The sequence below is a fragment of the Alosa pseudoharengus genome, unplaced genomic scaffold (assembly GCF_046254945.1).
Source record: "Alosa pseudoharengus isolate Yale_2024_CS ecotype anadromous, Long Island Sound unplaced genomic scaffold, YU_APseudo_1.1 YU_APseudo_1.1_scf_23, whole genome shotgun sequence".
NCBI lineage: Eukaryota > Metazoa > Chordata > Actinopteri > Clupeiformes > Clupeidae > Alosa > Alosa pseudoharengus.
The window spans coordinates 24,785,585-24,808,490 of record NW_027468685.1 but is presented as its reverse complement, the minus strand read 5'-3'; the positions used below and the strand labels follow the sequence as shown (position 1 = coordinate 24,808,490).

Below are 22,906 nucleotides of genomic sequence, written 5' to 3'. Positions count from 1 at the left end.
AACAAACTATCTTTCATTCCACATATGAAGTGTTTGAGAAATAGATGCTTCAGAGCTTTGGACATTATAAAAGTATTGGCAAAAACAAAGTGGGGGGCTGAACACACTGTGCTAATGCGACTATACAGAGTGCTTGTGAGATCCCGATTGGACTATGGGAGTATTGTTTATGGATCAGCAAGGAAAACATACATACAGATGTTGAATACTATTCATCACCAAGGTCTAAGGCTGGTTCTGGGGGCTTTCAAGACTTCCCCAGTACAGAGTCTTTATGTGGAGGCAAGTGAACCCTCACTTCAAAATCGGCGCTTGAAACTCTCTCTTCAATATGCAGTCAAGCTTAAAGCATGCAAAGATAACCCAGCCTACTCAACAGTTTTTCAGCCACAGCAACTGCCGTTGTATGAAGCTAGACCAAAGTATATCAGTCCTTTTGGAATCCGAATAAGACCCTACCTTGAGGATCTGAACATCAACTTGGACAGTGTAACGCAGACTCATTTTTGCTCTATTCCCCCGTGGAATTTGAGACAACCTGAAATTGTTAAGGATTTAAGTCACAGGAAGAAATCAAGAACCCACCCAAATGAGTACCAGCAGCAGTATATGGACGTGCGATGTCGCTTCCCCTCCCACATTCCCATTTATACTGATGGTTCCAGAGTAGATAACTGTGTGTCATCAGCAATGGTAGTTGGACAGAATCAGTGTGGACTACGAATACCAGGAATATGTTTTATTTTTACGGCTGAGGCTCGTGCCCTATATTTGGCACTTGAATATATAGATCAGACTAAACAACAAAAGTCTTTAATTTTTACAGACTCTAGATCATGTCTCCAGGTATTGGAATCCTTAAAAACTGACCATCCTATTATTGTCAACATCCTTGATAAACTAGAAAGACTAAAGAACCAGAACTTTAATGTAGTTTTTTGCTGGGTCCCAGGCCATGTTGGTCTGAGAGGAAATGAGAAAGCGGACAGTGCTGCTAAGCAAGCCCTTAACGAAGAACTCACAGAATGTCAAGTCCCTGCCTCAGACCTTAAACCTATGTTGAACTCTTACATCACAGATAAGTGGCAGTCTGAATGGGACCAATGTACCAACAATAAGCTATATGAAATTCATCCTACTGTAAGGAAGAGACTATTTTTTTCTTTTCAATCCAGACACGATCAAATAGTCTATACCAGGTGCCGTATAGGACATTCAAGACTCACTCATAGCTTTCTATTGAGTGGTGAAGATTCTCCATTATGCCAATTTTGCAAAATGCCTCTGTCAGTGAGACATATTTTGATCTGTTGCCCTGCCTTGAGAACCAAAAGACAACAATTTTATCATCAAAATTCTATAGCTGATGTTTTTAGTAAGGTCCCACCTTTGAAGGTTTTAGAATATCTTATTAGCATAGATTTTAAAAAACATATTTAAGTTTCTGTAATACAGTGTTCTGGCCATTAAATAACCTTAGTTGCGGAAATGGCCTTAAATTAAACAAACAAACAAACAAACAGACACAATGGTTTAGATTTATTTGGTCCATAAGAATAAACCATTTATTTGTATATAAGCAAATGCTACAGTCAATAATAATGATATATAAAAAAACCATGTACCTTACCAGTAATACGGGAAGTAAGTATACTGTATAGTTATTGAAGATCATTTCGAATAGAGACATAAAATACATTTGATTCAACAGATACAACTTCCTTATATTATATACATCTATAAAATGTATTATTACTTATGAAAAGCTAGGAATACAATCAACTTCAACATCACTCAAAAATCAATGTGTTCTAAACATTTGAAAGTGGATTACATAGAACAAGCCTGTTGAGAATAAACACATTTATACACAAACTCACACACACACACACAAAGAGGAGGATAGGGAAAGGTGGGGTGGGGATCCTGAAGGTTGAACACAGAAGACCTATGACTCATAACGAAACGTTGATTAGGTTCATAAATGGTAAGTTAAAACATCTTAACGTTTGTCACGTTACCTAACTCAATTGTATGTTAAACGGCATTAGAAGAATACTTTGTTCATCTAATTGGTTGATTTGGCCCGTCGATAACCAACAAAGGTGGTGATAGACAGATGGTTTATCCAATCAGCTAACCAGTATGTCCGCCCCTTCCCAAAAGTTCTTCAATGAAAAGTTCCCAGATGGATATGCGGAGCAAATCCATCTGGCGGAGTCAGGTTAGTAGAATGCCAAATCTGACAGCAATTTTGTTAACCAAAAAAACGAAGTCACCTACCGCTAAACTCCGGGCCATACAAGCTACTAGTGTTATTATGTATTATTTTTATAACAAAGCCAACCATTTTTTTTTTTGGCTCCTGCTGTACAGGAATATGTACTTGATGAAAAGACGACAGATTAGAAGTTGGAGCAGCTGAAGGCCTGCCAGCTGTTGTGAAGTCTTTCTGGCTGTAGCTACCAAACCTAGGTTCAACACCAGATTCTGCATTGCCAAACTTGAAATAATAAGAAACTACTGACAACGACAATGTCAATGGAGAAAAAGTGTACACAATATGTATTTATCATTTGGTCAACGCTCCCTGATCCCTTCAGAGACTTGGTTCCCCCGTAGCAATGGATATTAGGGAGGGAAGTGAAGCCCCATGTCAATGATCAATCCTAGAAAACTGTGAAAGTCTTCTGGAGTCTCTTCGTCCCATGCCCCTGCACTGTGTGCTTGCATACGACGGCCTACTAAGCACAACCTCCCACCCGTTCCGGTTGATAAAACCACATATGCCTGGGACAACAACATATAAAAAACAACATAACAAGTCTATTTCACAGTGTTTTAGTGGCAGTCTACACCACCCTATGCACGCCACCTAAATCTATACCTTCCTCCATCCTCACATGGTCTTCAACATTGTGAGCGCAAGCTCATCAGCAGTCAGCTACCTCTTTAGGCCTGCAACGAGGTCTGTGTAGGTCTTTTTATCCTCCATCTGAAACAACAGTAAAATCATACAAATGTAATACTTTTATTAATTTACAAAATAAAATCAAAACTACCGATGTATGTGTGTGTGCACATACATACACCAGAAGAGGTAGCCTTGAAACTATTGAAGCATTCTGAGTAACTCAAAAATATTCAGAAGTATGAAAAGTCATTTTATTACACATGGGTTTAGCTGCCCTAAATCTGATCAAGATAAAGACAGATTACATTTCACCTAGTAACTAACTGCTAAAAATGCAATAATGACATTTCTGACATAATATGTGATTTCACATCATGTTTTCTATAACTACATATTGAGAGGACTAGAAAAGCTATCAAGTCATGTCATTTTAGAAAATGTTGAGACAAGCACGTCTGATGTTTGTCATTTAGAAGTTAGCAAGCCAAATCAGTTCACTACAAACTGCCTAGCGAGGTAACAACTCGAGGACAGGCAATAAATTAATTAGCACTACATTTCTGACAGAATATGTGATTTCACATCTTGTTTTCTACAACTACATATTGAGAGGAGAACAAATATAGCTCAACTTATTTCATGTAGAACCGACGCAAACAAACGCAGCGCCCATTGATTTATCCAGCTTTTTTTATCCAACTTGCCAATAATGCTTACCTAACAAATTGGTACTAGAAAACAAACTTACTTACAGGTTATATACTAACAGGTTTTTAAATGAAATTGTCAAATGAAAATAACTGACATCAAAAGCAAACGAGAGTACTGCAAGCAGTTCAGAGTAATGCAGCTAGCTAAAGTTACATGACGATGCACTTAGCCCCCGCTATGCCATAATGTTGACGTTGATGAGAAAGCATATTTCTGTCAAATAACATGATTTTAGGACTACAAATTAAGATTAACCATAACTATAACCAATGTAAGAACATATATTACCTCAATTTATCCAGCTGTGTGGTTTCCAGTCGAGGTAAACTCCAATGAAGTGCAGGTGGCATCTGGCTGTCCATATCAATATATACGACTGAAGTGAAAAGTTTTTTTTCACGACTGATCTTCAAGTATCCAGAACATTTCGCGCCATAAATCCCTTAACCAATCATATCAAATTGAAGCTTATGTTGTCAGCATTACGGGGAAGATTTCAGAAATAAAATCAGTCATTGGACAGCTGAGATATTAAATGATTGGTCATCATTAAAATTTTAACGAAATTAGAACGGTCGTATTTGTAAGGGTTAAAGGAATTATCCGGAGTAAAATGCACTTTAGATCAATTTACGGATGATTGGGAGTACATACGTTGAGTTGACATCCAAATCATGTCATTCGGATGTGTTTTAAGAAAGTTCGATTTTACCGTTTTTAGTCAAAACTCGTTAGCCTGGAAGTGACTGAGGCATGTCATTTCGCCGCTACAAAACGCAATTTTTATACCTCTTCTACAGTTCCAAACAACATTACACTTACGTGGTAGTGAGTAGAGGGTCCCTATAGCCAAACCGAAGTATCCCGAGGTCTTTATGTGGTCGGATAGAGAGTCCAGAATGAATTTCATCAAGCCAGTACCTTTCCGGAAATGTTGCCATCTTTGCTGCCAACTTCAGGGAAGTGTGGAGTAACACGCTCTGGAAATTCACAATTTTGTTGCCGTTTAAAAAAAAAAAAAAAAACATAGTCCAGTCCATACAACTTCATTTCAATTTCGAACGAAATACTGGACTATGTTTAAAAAAAAAAAAAAACGGCGACGAAATTGTGAATTTCCAGAGTTGTGATCACTCCTGATTTAGCTTTGTGGTTCTGGTTCCCAGTTTGTTTTAGAATAGATTCCAAGATTCTTCTAAATACTTAAAAAACTATATGTTCTCTCTCCCAGCTATATCTGACCTAGTGCCTTACGTACAGGGATGTAGTGATGGCTAAATACAAGTAAATGCAGTTTATCCTCTAAAATTTCAGATAGAGTTTATCCACCTCTTATTTGAGTGTATCCACCTCTCAAAAGAGTTTATTCACTAATTGCAACTTTTAACATTCAAAAATCACATTATCCTCCACATTCACAATATGCACACTCATCAACACTCTTTAATACCACTGGTGTTATTATAAACATTGGACAATAACCTCCACCATCATCAAACATGTTCTGAATGCCTTTTTAAAAAATCCAATAACGCATGGCACATTTCACCTTATCATGATTACAGAATTCATGGTTTACCCACCACTCATTTTACCACTGCACCACTGCTTACATAGCCTACATTGAGATCCTCTGGTAGCATTTGTTCTTTAACTGTTCTTTAAGCCCACTTCAAGACTAGACAACAGGACAGGTAATTTAGTGTCAGGGCGCCAAGGCTTTTGAATTACCAGAGGAAATCAGGTTGACTAAGTCAGTGTCCTCTTTTAAGTCACTCCTCAAAACACATTTTTTGTTTAAGTTTGATAATTTCTTCAAAATGAATTGATTTTATTAGGCCTACACAATTGTCTTCTTATCTGTAAGCCTTAATTGATTCATGGCTCTCCATATGCGTGGTGTATTGCTTTACACATCTAATTATTATTTTATTTTATTTTGAAAATGACTCTCTTTAGGGCCTATACTGAATGTATATTTGTGAATGAATTTTTGATTTATTTGTATGCCTTTGTAAAACACGTTGTAGCTTTAATTAACATTTAATAGACCAAACAATGTATCAATCATTGAGAAAATAAACGACAGATTAATCAATCATGAAAATAATTCCATAGCCCTAGTCATTCATATTTCTATTTGTGTTCTAAACATTCAAAATGTATGTAAATATGTTAACTACGTAATATTATGTGTGTACTAGTTCTATACAATATATGCAACAAATTATGCACAAAATGTAGCAAAATGTAGCACAGCAGCAGGGTAGACCAGCAGAGGCGTGCACTTTGGGCCTTTTATTTTGAAGGAACTCTTGCCAGCCGGCCATTTTAGCAGGGGCAGGGATCAACAGCCTCTCGTGGAATATTTTAGTGTGTTAAACCTTTTGTCCCTGCCAGACCATACTGTTTTAAAGTAATTATTTACCAGTGCATGTGTTCCTATAGCTATTAATAACTGTAGTGGAATAACTGCAACTACACGGTGCTGCAGGAGGACGTCCAAAATGTATCCGAGTGGAGCAGCTGGGGGTAAGTAGCTAGCTCGCGAGCTAGCAAACATTTGCTTCCATAATTTCGCTAGCTAACATTAGCGATGAAACGATAGTCTTGTTGAACACGAATGCACGAAGTATGTGTAAATGCTAACGACCTTTACAATATGATATCATACGTAATATTTAAAGGGTTTGCTGTCGCGCTTGTCGTCAGTATTTAAGATATAGGCCTAGTTGTTTTTCTTGCCACTAAGGTTGGCTAGTAGGCATTGTGCTAACATTAGCAATCTTACCATGCAAGCTACCATGTTAGCTAACTTAATCTGTTTTCATTAGGCGGTAAATTGCATAACGTTACCTGGTTAACTCTAACGAGCTTGAACTCGACACTTGGAAGGAGAGGAATACCCTCAAATTTGTTCGATTTGTGGTTTCCCTCGTATTTTTGTATTGAATAACTAGGAACATGTTTGGTAGGTAAAATCAGCAATCCTCGCTTAACTAGCCTGATACTTTTGCTAGCTTGTTAGAAAGCTCAATCTTTAAAGAGTCTAGTGTTTGGCAACAGAAGAAACGCGTTTCTGGAATTAGCCAGTTAGCAAGTCAACACTAGCTACCTGTGTGGGCTCGTTGTATGCCAACATTGCCAGCTGACTAGCTAAATTATTGTTAAGTTTAGTTACAGTCCTGCTAACGTTTTAGATGATTCTACATAGTAGCAAATTGTGCCATTAGAATTTAATGTTATCTGACAGAAACTTACTTTTATTGCATGAAAAACTATTCAGAGGTGTCGTATGTTCGGGGGGTTTCGATTTGCTGTGGGTTTAACCTGAGTTTTATGTTGTGATTGTTGCAGGATGACCCAGTGCCCATTTACGCCTAATTTTGTACACTGTAATTTGGACCATTTCATTCGTACAAACGACAACGTTAACGGCACTTAGTCTGCATTTAGCCTGACTGCTGTGTCCCACTAATGCGACGCCTTGGCACACAAATTACATTTAATGCTTTGATCAAGTTTTATAACGAAGCCTGGTATAGTGTCCTCAGTTGCCTGACTAGTTTAAGGCGTGGCAAAAAGTTAACTAGATTTCCAGGTTTTTAAGTTGCTGGGGTGAACTTGTCGATAAGGCCCTCAGGGCGTCTTCTCTGATGTTCTTCTCAGAATCTCTTCTCACAAGTTGCTGGTCAGTGGCCGATAAGGGCAAGGAGTCACTTTAAAGCCAGTGCATGTCGAGGCTCTCTGAGCTCTCGAAGGCCTTCCTTTAATGGCTTGTCCTCATTATGGAAAAAGTTGTTTCATTTTCTTTCTATGTTGTTGTAAATAAACATACCTGGCCTGATTTTTTCGGATCATGCTGTGTGGTTGTACATTTATGCTTTTGGGGGGAATTTGTGGTATGTGGCATGGACTGGATCTTGGCACTGTTTTGAGAGCAAGTGAATTGTGCACCTGTTGCACAGAGAGATGCTGTGTTGTTTATCCTAGCAAAGTTGTAGCGGAGTGGGGTGTCGACCAAATGATAGTTGCAGTTTTGTTGAAGTGTCTAGAGATGTTTGAGTAACTAACTCGACCAGAAGTGATTCAAAATGATTTGTATTTGTTTAGACTGTTGCGATGAACTGGGATTCAGAAAGGTTATTGGAGAGGTACATCAGTGTTTGGCTGTTTTAAAGATGATGTAGTTTTCCTTTTGTGATCCTCCTGTGTTGGCGACCTGGGCCATAGGCCATCAATAACAAAAACCAAAAAAGCTGATTATTTGGTCTTTTTGTAACTTATAGCGCCAAACAAACCAGCTATGTTTTTAAGTAGGCCTATGTGCATTAAACATTTTCTTGCCTGCCCATAATTTATTTATAGGTTATGACTAATTGTGTTTTGGGCTAGGCAAAAAATGAGGGAAAACTAAGTAGGGTTAGCATGTCATATCTGGTCAGTTCATGTCTGGTCATGAATCACTTTCACACAAAATACATGGAAAATGGATTAGACAAAAGTTTGTTTAGATCGGGAGTGTCAGCAGTCCTTTCTGTGTTTTCCCCTCAATGTCTGCTTACGCGGTTCTGGTTACTTTAATGCATTAATGATGACACATTAGGACTAGCATTTTCATATTTTTCTTCATCTTACTGTTTTGTTTTAGGGATTGAAGTAGGGAGCTGTTTTCTTGTCTAATATTAAGTTAATGTGGGAAGGAACCATAATAAATATATTTTTAACTGTTACATTGGATTTTCTAAGAGCTTTGAAATGCAAGGGTTAAGTCCTGCATAGTATGTGGTACTTGATCAGCGAGTCTGTTAATGAAATGTGTTTGTCTTTGGCAACCCAGGAGAACAAACTCCCTTCCAGCTATCAGAAATGGGAAGTTAGACAATTTTTTCACTCACTTAAGTTGCATCCTTTTATGGCATCCATTGCAACAGTCCAAGAGGGTTGAGGCCAAATCAAGTTTATTACTGGTATTGTGGTTGAGGATGGTATCCCACAAGTTGTTGAATGTTCGTCTTCAAGGCTGTAGGTAGGACCATAGGACTGTCATGTTATTGTGCAAAATATAGTATAAGTGTCACTTGTTGCTTTGAGGAACGTTTCGAAAGTTGTCCCTTTGTTTTGTTAGATGGTCAGAGTTCTGTGTGTGTGTTACTGTAGGTTAGAGTTGAGCTAATTTAGGGTGTTCCTCAGAAGGAGTTTTAACCACACAAACGCAGGCATATAAAATAATAGAAAGAGCCTAAATTAATTTCATGTTGGTGCAAGTATTAAGTATTTGCGTAAGAGAAATGTTTGCTTCTGCTCTGTGTAGTTTGGCGTCTTTTCTTCCATAAAATCACCTGATATTTTAGGTAGGCCTTCAGGAGTTTTTGTTGGCCACCTGTCATTTGCCAGATCCTGAGTGGACGTGTTCAGTAAACGTGTGTTTTTGTTTGTTCCTCCAGATTCCTCTCCTCCCCCCCCTCCACCTCCAGAGTATGTATTCAAACCCCCTCCGCGGCCGGATTTCGGCACCATGGGCCGACCGATCAAGCTGCAGGCCAACTTCTTTGAGATGGAGATTCCCAAACTGGAGGTGTACCATTACGACATCGACATCAAGCCTGAGAAATGCCCTAGAAGAGTCAATCGGTATGGTCTACTTGTGAGAAGCGCCTCATTTAGATTGTTACTGTTAAATATTTTCTGCCAAGTTAATTATTTTTTTGTTATGTTTTTTTCCCCCTTTCTCTGTGTAGTGAAATTGTGGCGCACATGGTGCAGCACTTTAAAACACAGATCTTCGGAGATCGGAAGCCTGTCTATGATGGGAGAAAGAACCTCTACACAGCTATGCCATTGCCCATAGGGAGGGACAAAGTAAGTCTGTTTCGCTCTCATCTAGGGCTGGGAGATGTATTGAAATTAATTTGAGTGTATGGTTTGCAAATATGTGAAAAAAAGTCTAAATCACGAAATCAAGGTTAGAAGTGCTTCTTCAGCTGTCAGTCAAGCACCAGCACTTGTCATACAAGATGCTTTGTTTGTCCAACTATACTGTTTTGGTGATGAATTGCGTAGCAAGAAGCACCATGCATACAAATGCAAATGCTCACAACAACGGCGGTGTAGGCTCTGAGCTAAGTAATGAGCCAAGAACCAATTAAACTTTGGAGGTGACTTAAGCAACATGGCAAAATGGGTAATTTAGGATTGACGCAGATTTACGCCCTCGGTGCTGTTTTGCATGTTATCCTGATAGGCCCTTTTCTCTGTCTATGAATGACTTAGTCTTATTAATAGTTCATAGGCCATTTTTAAAGTACAAAGTCAACGGTCAAATGAATCGCACCAAAACCAAAACGGCTTAAAAGAAGTCAAGAGGACTCCTAACTCACTATATATAAGACCTATTCACAAACAGCTTTTTGCGGCATTTCACGTCGCCATGTTTTGAAATGCGTATGCGGCAACAGGAGCTTCCAATCGCGAGGGAACAATTTTGCATTTTAGGCATAAAAGGGATGCAATAACGCCACCAACAACAACCCAAACGACTCATTGTAAACATGTAAATTAAATGTAACGTTTCATTGTAAATCAAATTAAAATGTTCTCCTCTTTGCAAACATAGGCATATGGTGACAGATTAATTTAATAATGTTGCAAAGATGCTGCATCAATTCGTAGGCCTATGTTTCATTAGGCTACTAGGCTATTTGTTTTGCCTTACTCTTTATTCATTTAGGCTAGGCCTTTATCTTCCGTCCTTCGCACTACTTGTGTAGCGCACGCATTCTCAGACCTGTCACCTGTCACTCATCATTGTAAGGGAGGTGTTTGGAATCATTCCCGCGTTACAATCATCAGCCAATCAAGGTGGTCACTTCAGTAAAGCTTGTGCATGAGTAATGACGTCATCCATAGCAACGAAGACTCACTCTTAGTTTAAGAGTTGTCATTTTTCCTTACTAAGAGTAGGTCTGAAAGGCTTTGTGAATAACTTTTAAGAGAAAACTCCTAGCTAAAATCTTTTAGTGCGATTTAGGAGTACTCCTAGTGGTAAGATAAAAGGCTTTGTGAATACGGCCCCTGGTTACTGGAGATGTCTAGCCAATAGTATTAAAAAAGGAGATTGAAGGGATTTAGAATGTTTAAATCATGTTTTATTTTGAATTGTGGTAGACAGGGAAATATTTGTTTAAAACTTAGAATCATTCACATCACATCTAAATTTGAGTTGTGGTAGAGAGAGGGAAACGTTTGTTTAAAAATTAGAATCATCCACAGCACAAAAAAAAGATTTTTTCTTAATTTTTCTGCCATATTGCCCAGCCCTACTCTCATCTAATGCTTGAGGTTGAAGCAGTCAGCATTAGTCATTTACACTGTATTGTATTGCAAGTATTACAACAACTGGTGGTGTTATTCTGAGCTACATAAGTTTGGTAAGGACGCCAGAGTATTGTGCTCTGAAGTGTGCTGACTGATGTGGGAATCCGCCTGCACAGGTGGAGCTCGAGGTGACCATCCCTGGGGAGGGGAAGGACAGGAGCTTCAAGGTGGCCATTAAGTGGGTGTCGTGTGTCAGCTTGCAAGCCCTCCACGAAGCGCTGTCTGGACGTCTGCCAAGTATCCCTTTCGAGACTATCCAGGCCTTGGATGTGGTCATGAGGCATTTGCCCTCAATGAAGTGAGTAAAATTGTGTGTGTGTGTGTCTAAATGTGTGTCTACTCTATACACCCTGCCTTCACTGTCTTTGGTTGAGGTAGTGCCAGCAGATCAGAGAGTGACCTCCCAAGGCTGACGTGAAGCTGGCAGGGCCAGAAATCAAGTATTCATACTGGTGGGGCTGTCTTTGCTGCTGCCCCCTAGTTGATGCCACTGCCTGATGATTGTTTGCATTTGTTGTTGCCACATTTGAATGAATCATCAGTCAAGTGTCAGAAGGGGCAGACACCGTTATTAAGAATCTACACTGTATATGTACTCGTAAACAAATCACATGAATGGATATTTCAGCAATACTCTGGAAGTAGGGGCAGCCGTGGCCTACTGGTTAGCGCTTCGGACTTGGAACCAGAGGGTTGCTGGTTCAAACCCCGACCAGTAGGCCATGGCTGAAGTGCCCTTGAGCAAGGCACCTAACCCCTCACTGCTCCCCGAGCGCCGCTGTTGATGCAGGCAGCTCACTGCGCCGGGATTAGTGTGTGCTTCACCTCACTGTGTGTTCACTGTGTGCTGCTGAGTGTGTTTCACTATTTCACAGATTGGGATAAATGCAGAGACCAAATTTCCCTTACGGCAGGGATTCCCAAACTGTGGTACGCGTACCCCCGGTGGTACGCGAGCTGCTTCTAGGGGGTACGCGAGATGAAAAGGGCTATGGCGGACAGGTGTAAAATGAACATTTTAAATCTTTTGTAATTAATTCATGAATAAATACATAATTTCGAATCAGGTCATAATGATATGGAAACATGAAATTAAAGGATATAATTTATAAACTCTGTATGTGTTCATCAAAAAAAGGGCAGCTTATTAAACATGACGCCTGGAATAGCTAATAGAATGCGTTAGGCTACTTTTGAATGCGTTGGATGGTCCGTGGGGGGAAAGTTTTGCGGATATAACAGGTTTTTGAAAACAACAAAAACAGAAAGGAGGGAAGGAGCAAAGCTACGAGTTATTTCAGATGGGAAAGAAAGGTAACATTAAGCTAGGCTTTACATTTAACAAACTAAAGGTAGCCTGTTTAGTCTTTCTAGGCTGTATAGCCTAATGTTGTCCAAACGAATACATCCTTGTCAGGCGTTGTTGTAGGCCTATTATAAGATATTGTATGTGGATGTAGTTAGGCTACTATGCAGGCTACTTTTCATAACTTTTTAACTGACCAAATGCACGCACCTAAAACCGGGAAACGGACAAATATTGTCAATGCGTTACGTTTTTATGTGTTTATGTGTCGGATGGTGGGGGTACGCGAGCTGAGTCGGAATGTAGGCGGTGGTACGCGGGGGAAAAAGTTTGGGAACCGCTGCCTTACGGGATCAAAAGAGTGTATATATACTATAAAGTGTGTGGATCATTTGAATGGACTCCTCTGTTTGTTTCCTTCCCCTCCCACCCCTCTGCTGTAGTTATACCCCCGTTGGACGCTCCTTCTTCACCTCCTCAGAGGGCTGCTCCAACCCCCTGGGTGGTGGGAGAGAGGTCTGGTTTGGTTTCCACCAGTCCGTCAGACCCTCCTTGTGGAAAATGATGCTGAATATTGATGGTGGGTTGGAATATAATAACTGTGATAAAGAATGTATAGTGATATTTAGTTTGATTGTAGTGTAATTTTATTATATTTATGGAATATAAGAGTGTATAAGCAGCATGCAAAGTAATTTAAAGCAGAATTATTACAGCTAAATTAGGCTAATTGTTGTATATTTATTTATAATACAACAGTAACACAACAAACTCTTCTGTCCTCAGTGTGTGTTTGTGAACTTGCAAGTGCTTTGTGTGTGCCTAATTATGATGTTTCTGAATTGTATTTTTCAGTGTCGGCCACTGCTTTCTACAAAGCCCAGCCTGTGATTGAGTTCATGTGTGAAGTTTTGGATTTCAAAAGCATTGAAGAACAACAGAAGCCCTTAACCGACTCCCAGAGAGTAAAGTTTACTAAGGAAATCAAAGGTGAGACGTATGCTTGGTTACCAAGATGGTACAGGTCAGGGTTACCTGAAGGCACATCTTGTGACGACAGATGACTTTGTGATGCTTTGTATGAACTGCCGTTCATTTTCTTCCTTCACCGCCCCTACTATTATCACATACCATCTATGTTGCGCTAGGATTTTATTTCATTGTTATGCAAGTTGTCATTTCTGAGCATGTCGGTGTTTTTGTGGAACTCTGCTGGCAAATGCTGCTGTGCTGATTGCACTGTTCCTTACTCCCGCAGGCCTGAAGGTTGAGATCACTCACTGTGGACAGATGAAGAGGAAGTACAGGGTATGCAATGTGACAAGAAGACCCGCCAGCCATCAGACGTAAGAGGCCAATCCCTTCATTTCTCTACTGTTGGCATACACAAGCCTTTAACTGCTGGCTTTCAGCCTGAATAGCACTTTTGGCTGAGTGTAGTGTTGAATGGATGCCTTTTGTTGATTTTGTCAAGCAGTCCCTGTAGACGGTAGTCTGTGCTAAGTGTTTTCTGAATCTGTTCTCTTTTTTTGGGGGCAACAGATTCCCTCTGCAGCAGGAGAATGGCCAGACCATTGAATGCACTGTAGCTCAGTACTTCAAAGACAAGTACAAACTGGTGCTGAGGTATCCTCACCTGCCATGCCTACAGGTGGGGCAGGAGCAGAAGCACACATACCTTCCTCTTGAGGTAAGTTGACCCATCTGTTCGCCCATACATTCCTTTCACTTGAAAGAAATTTGAATTATTCAATGAGAAATATCATGCAATATAGTTCTTAGAAAGCAGAACGGTTGACCTCCCAATTTATTTTTGTCCGTATCATCCCTGTAGAAATTTGACTTAATATGAGCTGACCACAACCCTGTCTTTCTGTTCCAATTCACCTCCATGTGAGATTTCCCCTTGTTAAGCTTAGCCAGAGAGCTCATGTAGTCAGTTAGTTAGTCAAGTGTTAAATAGGATAGATAGGCCAGATCCTGAGGAAGAGGTTTTCACTCCCTTTGGTTGTGTACTTGTGTAACTTGTCATGCTGACTCCCTACAGGTGTGCAACATAGTTGCGGGGCAGAGGTGCATAAAGAAGCTGACAGACAATCAGACCTCCACTATGATTCGTGCCACTGCCCGGTCCGCGCCTGACCGCCAAGACGAGATCAGCAAGCTGGTGAGTCTGGTGGGGGGTCGCCCCAGTCCTCCTCCTCCTCCTGAAGAAGCATGTGTTTCATGCAGCACTAGGCCTGTTTGAACTCCCCTGATTATAACTGTATTTTTCACCGTCTCAAGCTGTTATGAGCTGAAGAATGTGGCTTCCTGTTCTTGATTAGCTCAACAGTTAAGCCAATTAAGGCCTTGAGGATCCTTATGTGTTTAGTGGCATTGAAGGTCATGGAGTCTCTTGGCTTTTTACAAAGGGCAGTAATCAACTCATTTGTAGAGGCATCACCTGTTGGAAGCTTGGCAAAGTAAACCAAAAACATGGAAAGTAGTAATCAGCTAACTGAAGCACATACTTGCCACAATATATAAGAACCTGAATGAGCCATCCACTCTCAAACATCAGCAGGCATTTTTTAAATGGGCAAAGCCATTTAATGACTTGATTCTTTTTTATTATTGTGTTCCAAATGTAAAGCACTTTGAGCTGCATTCTGTTTATGAAAGGTGCTATACAAATAAAGCATGTTATTATTATTATTATTATTATTATTATTATTATTATTATTATTGTTTGTGCAGTGCAATGCAATGACCTCCACTTTTCTCTTCAATGCAGATGAGAAGTGCCAACTTTAACACTGATCCTTACGTTCGTGAGTTTGGGGTCATGGTGAGAGATGAAATGACAGAGGTCAACGGCCGTGTCCTCCAAGCACCATCGATCCTCTACGGGGGCCGGGTATGTGTGAGTCTCACTTTGTGATTATTTCTATATGTTGTTAGTCAGATAGTATATTCTACACCAGTGTTTCTCAAACTTTTTTAGACCAAGCACCACTTAACCAATAAAAAAAAGCCTCAAGGACCACCTAGCTAAAAAAAAAAAAGGACCTACAACAGTAGGCTATATTACACAATAGACCTACTCACTGAACAACCTTGTCTTTGCACCTTGCTTAGAGAATTCATATGATTAAAACTGACATAGCTTACATAGGCAGTGTTGCAGAACTGTTTGGATACAAGTTGATTCAATATTGCAAATAACTCATCTATATTATATTTTACGTCTCGCGGACCACTTGGGATAGATTGCGGACCACCAGTGGTCCCCGGACCACACTTTGAGAAACACTGTTCTACACCATGACATCCACAAGTGATTTCAGCCCCAGTGAATGTATAGTCAGTGTGTATATGTGTGTGTGTGTGTATATTGAGCATTATGTAGCATTTTATGGTCTGCATGTGGAGCTAGAGAAATCTAAAACATGCTGCTTACTAGATGCTAACAGTCATGCAAGAGGAATCTCAGGAAATGCATCATCTTGAAAGCATTTTACTTCATTGCTTATACAAGTTGGACAGGTTTGTGTGCAATGTTTTTGTCCAATGTTGTGAGTGCTCCAGTCATCTCAGGGTTCCTACTCTGTGTGAATGCAGACAGAAAAACCCCATAGGAACTATATAGTTCTTGGGGTAGCCTCTCCAGTTAGTAGTTATGAGAACTTTATTCCTAACTGTTGTGTCTGAATGCCCCTATACTCTCCCTTAAACTCTGGAATTGTTGCCTTGTGCTTTGCAGAATAAAGCAATAGCGACCCCGATCCAAGGGGTGTGGGACATGAGGAATAAGCAGTTCCACACAGGGATCGAGATCAAGGTTTGGGCCATCGCTTGCTTCGCTCCACAGAGGCAGTGCACAGAGCTGCTCCTCAAGTAAGCCAAGCCCCACACCTCATCAGCAAATAGGCCAGAAGTTTTTGTTACACTCACTTTCTCAGCAGCACTACAGTGAAACAAGCATTGTTCAGTGACTATTGAATTAAACTATTGACAGTGAATATTTTGGATACACCCTTTCCTTGAACCTTGCAAAATGTCTTACTATGTGTGTTTTAGATGTTTTTTTTTTTTTTTTTTTGGGGGGGGGGGGCAGACCTACATATCAAAATAATGCTTTAAGAAATAACTTAACTTAGGAGAGATTTATAGCATTGTCTTTGAAACGGATAAATGTTGATGTAGTAGTGACTTCATGTTTCTCTACCTGATGAACATTTGCTCATTTTCCAGGGCGTTTACAGACCAGCTGCGTAAGATCTCTCGAGACGCTGGCATGCCCATCCAGGGCCAGCCCTGCTTCTGCAAGTACGCCCAGGGAGCCGACAGCGTGGAGCCCATGTTCAAGCATCTCAAATATACCTATCAGGGCCTTCAGCTCGTGGTGGTCATTCTGCCTGGCAAGACCCCAGTCTATGGTAAGCTTGCCTGTCCTGGGTCCCCTTCGTTAATGGGGTATCTTTTATCTGTCTTTAATCTATGCAATTATGTTTTGTTAGATATTCTGTTTATCATGCTTATTGTGGGTAAAATTACCTCAATGTCTTGTTACTTTGAGGTTAAAACATTTTACTTATTGAGTTGAAGGGAAAGGAACTTGAGCAGGGGAAACACATCGTTGTGTCTAATCTAAAAAACACTGTTTAAGCTGTTTAAGACTACATTCGGTGCACATCTGTATTGAACCGAACGTCCTGTACCTAAACGGTTCGATACGAAAATTCCGTGTACCTTTACACCCCTAATCTTGACACAATGTTCTCGTCTTGCAGCTGAGGTGAAGCGTGTGGGTGATACAGTGTTGGGCATGGCCACTCAGTGTGTGCAGGTGAAGAATGTTCTGAAGACCACACCCCAGACCCTATCCAACCTCTGCCTGAAGATCAATGTCAAACTAGGAGGAGTCAACAACATACTGCTCCCGCAGGGCAGGTCAGTGTCACTTGAAATGGCAACACCAGGAACTTGTAGTGGTGTCTGAATGCATGATTTTATATGTAGTGTTCATGGAATACTTCCTCTTGCATACTTTTTTGAATGTATGTCATGTTGAAATACTTCAAGTGTTTTTGTGAATCCTCTTCTGGATTAATAATATAATGGGGGTTCATGATCACTAAGCAGTGCTACGGATTTGTGTTTTGTCTGCAGGCCACTGGTGTTCCAGCAGCCTGTTATCTTCCTGGGGGCAGATGTCACTCACCCCCCTGCTGGAGATGGGAAGAAACCCTCTATCGCTGCGGTAAGGCATATGTTAAGAAAAATGAATGTACAATGCAGTGAAAATGAACACCATTATTGACGATTTTCTGTATTAGGTTTGAAATATGTGCCGAATAGGTTGCGTAGTGCCAGACTTATATCCTTACAGGACAGGAGGTTGTGTTCCTGTTCTGTAATCTCCCGTGTCTAATCCTCACCTGTCTGTTCTCTGTGTGATGTTTGCAGGTGGTGGGCAGCATGGACGCCCACCCAAGTCGTTACTGTGCCACGGTTCGTGTCCAGCAGCACCGGCAGGACATCATTCAGGACCTTGCCACCATGGTGCGGGAGCTGCTCATCCAGTTCTACAAGTCCACCCGCTTTAAGCCCACCCGCATCATCTACTACCGCGATGGCATTTCCGAGGGCCAGTTCAACCAGGTGAGCCCACAGGTGACCCAACCCCTTGTTCTTCACTTCACTTTCTTTTGTTAATTCGATCATGAGGTGTAATGCCATTTGCTGAACACAGTTCTATAGAATTGTTCTTGTTCAGCCTCGTGTTGATTGTCAATCTTCTGAAAGATGTATGGTGCTTGTTGTGCACAGGTCCTCCAACATGAGTTGCTAGCTATCCGCGAGGCATGCATCAAGCTGGAGAAGGACTACCAGCCAGGCATCACCTTTGTGGTGGTGCAGAAGAGACATCACACCAGGCTCTTCTGCATGGACAGGAATGAGAGGGTGGGTCATCTGTGCTAGTGCGATAAATTGGCAAATTTATTTTTCTTTCTTTTGAGAGCCCTATTTTTTTATTATTATTTAAATGGGTTTACTTTTATTTCCAGGTGGGAAAGAGTGGCAACATACCTGCAGGCACCACAGTGGACACCAAAATCACTCACCCATCAGAGTTTGACTTCTACCTCTGTAGCCATGCAGGCATCCAGGTAGCTGCTGCAATGCGTCCATTTGTGCAACCTCAGTGCTCTGTTCTCAGAAGACTGTTGAGATCTCTCTTTCTGCCACATCAGGCTATTGTACATGCATTGTGTACATACATACATGTGTTTTAAACAGACACCTTGATGTTGTCATCTTATATAATAATATATAATCTTGGCCTTCCCTGTCTCTAGGGTACCAGTAGGCCCTCGCACTACCACGTGCTGTGGGACGACAACCACTTTACGTCGGACGAGCTGCAGGTGCTCACCTACCAGCTGTGCCACACCTACGTACGCTGCACCCGCTCCGTCTCCATCCCCGCGCCAGCCTACTACGCTCACTTGGTGGCGTTCCGTGCCCGCTACCATCTAGTGGACAAGGAGCATGACAGGTGAGTTTATAGGGCACAGAGACAATTTTCACACGGAGGTGGTCTTTATTAACAAGATGTGTATTGGGTAGATAATTTATAACAAGCGTTCTCAAGTTATAAATCCTTCACACAGTGCAATTTTACCAACTTATGATTCTGATACCATCCTAGCAACATCCAAGGTTTTGGGAGGATAGTATCCTGGATTTGGCAAGGAGACTGTGTCCAGAATGTTGCTAGGATGGGATCAGAATCTTAAATTGGTGAAATTTCACCAGAGAGGTTTTAAACAGAGTGTACTATGTGAAGGGTTTTCTCAGATCGCATCACAAAGATTTTACATTTACATGTGGTCATTTAGCTGACACATTCATTCAAAACGACTTAAAAAAAGGAAACAATCAAGGTACACTGCAACAAGATGACGAGCTGTTAGTGCTGCAATAAGTTTATTTGGGGGATTATTTGAAGCTACATTTCACCAGGTGCCTAGTCACCTTTGTGGATTAAAGGCTAGTGATCCAGACTGAACACTAGATGGCAGTGTGAACCTCTGCTTAATTGTTCTGTGTGTCTGTTGGCAGTGCGGAGGGCAGCCATACATCAGGCCAGAGTAATGGACGGGACCAGCAGGCCCTGGCCAAGGCGGTACAGATCCACCAGGACACCCTGCGCACCATGTACTTTGCCTGAGCACCAGCCAAAGCCGGCAGATCAGCCATGGGTAAGCTGGATGGAGCATGCTTCTCTGATCTACTCCATAGAGAGTGTGTGTGTGTTTGCCTGTATATATTAGTGTGTGTGTGTTTTGGAATGGTCGAAAAAAGGGTTATTGTGCTGCAATATGTTTTTTTCTGTCAGGAATTGATTGTGTATGTGTAACATCCGGTTCGTGTTGTCAAGATTGTGATGTTTGCTTTTGCTTTGCCTGCTTCATGGCAACATGTCCATGGAAGTCTCCGTGGCACAAGGGCTAGACGTGTATCTGGAAAATGAATGTTAATGTTGTAAGACAGGCTAATGACATTCCAGTGACTCAATTTTTCTGTGTCTCCCCACCCCCATTCTTTCTGTCTCTCTCTGACTCTCTCACACCCACACATACTCACTCATTTTTGTTCTCTTTCTCAACTGTTTTCTAAATTAAATTATGTCTCTGTCTGTGTGTGTTTGTGTCTCTATCGATCTATCTCTATCTCTATCTCTATCTATCTCTATCTCTATCTATCTCTTTCTCTATTTTTCTTTCTTTCTTTCTTTCTTTCTTTCTTTCTTTCTTTCTTTCTTTCTTTCTTTCTTTCTTTCTTTCTTTCTTTCTTTCTTTCTTTCTTTCTTTCTTTCTTTCCTCTGTCCCAGCAACACTTAGGGCAGCATCACACCTGGAAGGAATGAAATATGGATCTAGCAAAGGCCAGATTTGCCTCTCCCCTGGCCACTCTGTGCTCTATGGACTTCATCAGAACAGGTTACACAGCGCCATGTCTGAGACCCCACATGGATAAACAAACAAACAAACAAAACAAAACTACTTTACCCCGTTGCGCTCCCAAAAGGCTACAACATGTATTCCAAAATCCAAACAAATTCAGCCACCCCCACCCCATCCAAACATCTAATGGATGTGATGGAGGGCCATGTAAAAAAGGGGTCATCGCTAAATTGTGTGTGTGTGTGTGTGTGTGTGTGTGTTTTCTTTTTATATATATATATGTTTATTGTAAATGTTTTATATTTGTACATGTAGGGGCTAACTTGTTTACATAGGAGAGCAATCCTATCCAGAATCCCTTTTACACTGACTATGGCGTTTATTATCTTGAGTGGACTGGGGTGGGGGGGTGGGTTTACATTGACCTGATTGTAACCGTTGGCGACTCAGTCCTATGTGTGCATTGCACTCACAGACCTAAGGGGCATGAACTTGAAAGAGCATGAATTATGTAGCTATGCTGTTGGGAAGTCAGTTAAGTCCTCACTGCTTCCCATGTAGAACAAGATTTTAACCAGCATTGTGCCCCTGAAAAGCGGCATATGGCGCATGCCATAAGTACTTAATCAGTGTGTGTGTGTGTAACAGAACTTCATCAGTTAGTGTCATTTGACGGCCTGTTTAGACCTACTGTATTCGCCCTTCTTGTAAGGTGACCAAAAACAGGCTTTTTGCCAGACTGAAAGCTACAATTTCATCTGATGAAATGGTGGACTGCTAAGCTATGAATTGAAAGGCAAAGAAAACTGTAACATCGAAAATCAAGATATTGGCTCTTTACAGAGCTTGGGGAGGATGAATCAGAGATGATGGTGGTTAAATTATGTACGAAAAGGATCTGACCGCCATTTGTTTTATGCCCTCCCCACACCACCCCCCACCCACTTTGGATTTGTTTGTACAATCAGTAAGTGGTCCTCCCTTGTGGGAGGCTTCGAACTGCTTATGTGGGACTGGATCCCAGTTCTTATACCAATGGTGCTCTGAGCCAAGATAATCACAAAGATGATTATGCCCTTTTATTGATGAATTGTCACGTTTTTTCTTTTATCATATATTTTTTCCAATATACATATATGAGCACATTTGACCAGGATTTTATCTTTCAATCTCGTAGTGCGGCATTTAGATAAGTTGGGTGTTTGACCTGTTGAGCTTGTGTTTTTGTTTTGTTGCATTTAAAATTTTTTAAATACACCAAGTTCCTGCAATAAGTTGGCCAGTGTTTTAGAATAATTTGTATATGGTGAGCATGTAGTCCCATTGGGATGCTCTGCTGTTGGCATAGAATCTTATGCAGTCCAGTCAGATCCAGTTTCATGACTGTCTCTTGTTAAGTTTCTGGTTGGTGTTGACTGGACATGTATGCCTTTAGCCCACTACATCTGCAGGACAATGGTGATAACATACACTGCATGCCAGTTGACAAAACGGAAAACTGAAATGGAATCTAACAAATAGAAGGTGCTTTAGGTACCACTTGCGTGTGTGTTTGCAAAGAAACTGTGCTTGGGTTTGAATCCCAGTAATACAATTTATGGTCTCACTGTGCTTAGATTGGATGCCAAGACCCTTAACATAATGCCACTTTCTCTGTTCCAGTGTTTTAGCATCTGTGTTTTAGCATCTCACGTTAAGAAGGGGTAAAAAAAAGATATTTATTTTCCATTTATTTTCCAGTGCCATTTACGGCTAGGGTCTGAAATTTTAGTCTTTTTATATTATTATTTTGTAGAGCAAAGTAAAAAGACTAGTCCGCATTTTTTTTACAAGCTTTTACTGATTGATCATGCAAGTTTAAATGCCTTTTGAAAAGCATTCATTAAGGTCTAAAAAAATTACAGAAAAGGCCCTGGTAACTGTGCTTGTATTTACCCTCTTAAAATTGATTATTTGCCTGGAAAGACTCCGTTTAGTTTAGGACATATTTTTCTAACTATGCATTCTTAAAGAGATTTTAGCTGTGACAAGTTTGTCTGTATGCATTTTAGATCACTTTTTAGCATAGTAGATAAGGAGATAAGGGTGAGTTTTTCTTTTTTTTGTAGTGGGCTTAGCACAAAATCCCCTTAACCTATTGTAGCAGTATTTGCCTTTTATGTCCTCATTTCCAAATATATATTTATAGATATATATTCTGATGACACAGACAATTGGTAATTATTTGTACCGTATCAATACCCCCCCCCCCCCCCCAACCAAACAACATTTGCCATTATCAATGTCCACAGTATATGAAGCACAAATGGATGTTGTAATTGTAGGTGCTAGAGCCCCTCAGTATACAGAGGGGAAAACTTGTACTTCATCCCTCAATGTAACGTCACCTTAAACCTCAAAATGGACAGGTCCAAGAGGTTCTTGATTTATTAACTAAGATTATAATTATTTTCAACCTGTGCTTTTCTAATCAGTCACATTGATTTTTTTTGATTTTTTTTTTGTCCGTTTTCATAACTGACTCAAATACCAACTGACTATGTATATGGGGCATTTATGTTAATCAAGTACTTGAGAGCTGTTTTTTTTTTTCCTCGTAATTATTTGGCGCTGGTATCGCAACATATTCATTTGGGTGCACTT

General features: G+C 40.6%; 1 protein-coding gene across 4 annotated transcripts; it reads left to right on the top strand.

Moving 5' to 3' along the window:
- Nucleotides 1–5,970: 5,970 nt before the first annotated feature.
- On the top strand, nt 5,971–22,511 carry ago2 (argonaute RISC catalytic component 2). 4 transcript variants are annotated; one of them, XM_076302125.1, is made up of 20 exons: nt 5,971–6,157; nt 9,073–9,259; nt 9,367–9,487; nt 11,119–11,300; nt 12,752–12,888; nt 13,164–13,298; nt 13,567–13,654; nt 13,851–13,998; nt 14,356–14,475; nt 15,085–15,207; nt 16,054–16,187; nt 16,545–16,729; nt 17,084–17,243; nt 17,463–17,553; nt 17,760–17,954; nt 18,123–18,257; nt 18,362–18,463; nt 18,653–18,852; nt 19,419–19,558; nt 20,191–22,511. In XM_076302125.1, the coding sequence occupies exons 1-19, from the start codon at nt 6,133–6,135 to the stop codon at nt 19,525–19,527; spliced, it is 2,577 nt and encodes an 858-aa protein (XP_076158240.1). In that variant the 5' UTR covers nt 5,971–6,132; the 3' UTR covers nt 19,528–19,558; nt 20,191–22,511. The 4 variants fall into 4 exon arrangements, with proteins under 4 accessions (XP_076158240.1, XP_076158238.1, XP_076158239.1 ...); XM_076302123.1 differs by having other exon boundaries at nt 17,760–17,966; XM_076302124.1 differs by having other exon boundaries at nt 15,085–15,213.
- The last annotated feature ends 395 nt before the right edge of the window (nt 22,512–22,906 follow it).

What these genes read in the sequence shown, in the direction of transcription:
- ago2 (XM_076302122.1), top strand. Translation starts at nt 6,133, where the DNA reads ATGTATCCGAGTGGAGCAGCTGGGG. An exon ending in AAGACGAGATCAGCAAGCTG is followed by an intron (nt 14,476 to 15,084) that starts GTGAGTCTGGTG and finishes TCTTCAATGCAG; the next exon opens with ATGAGAAGTGCCAACTTTAA. An exon ending in AGAAACCCTCTATCGCTGCG is followed by an intron (nt 17,554 to 17,759) that starts GTAAGGCATATG and finishes TGATGTTTGCAG; the next exon opens with GTGGTGGGCAGCATGGACGC.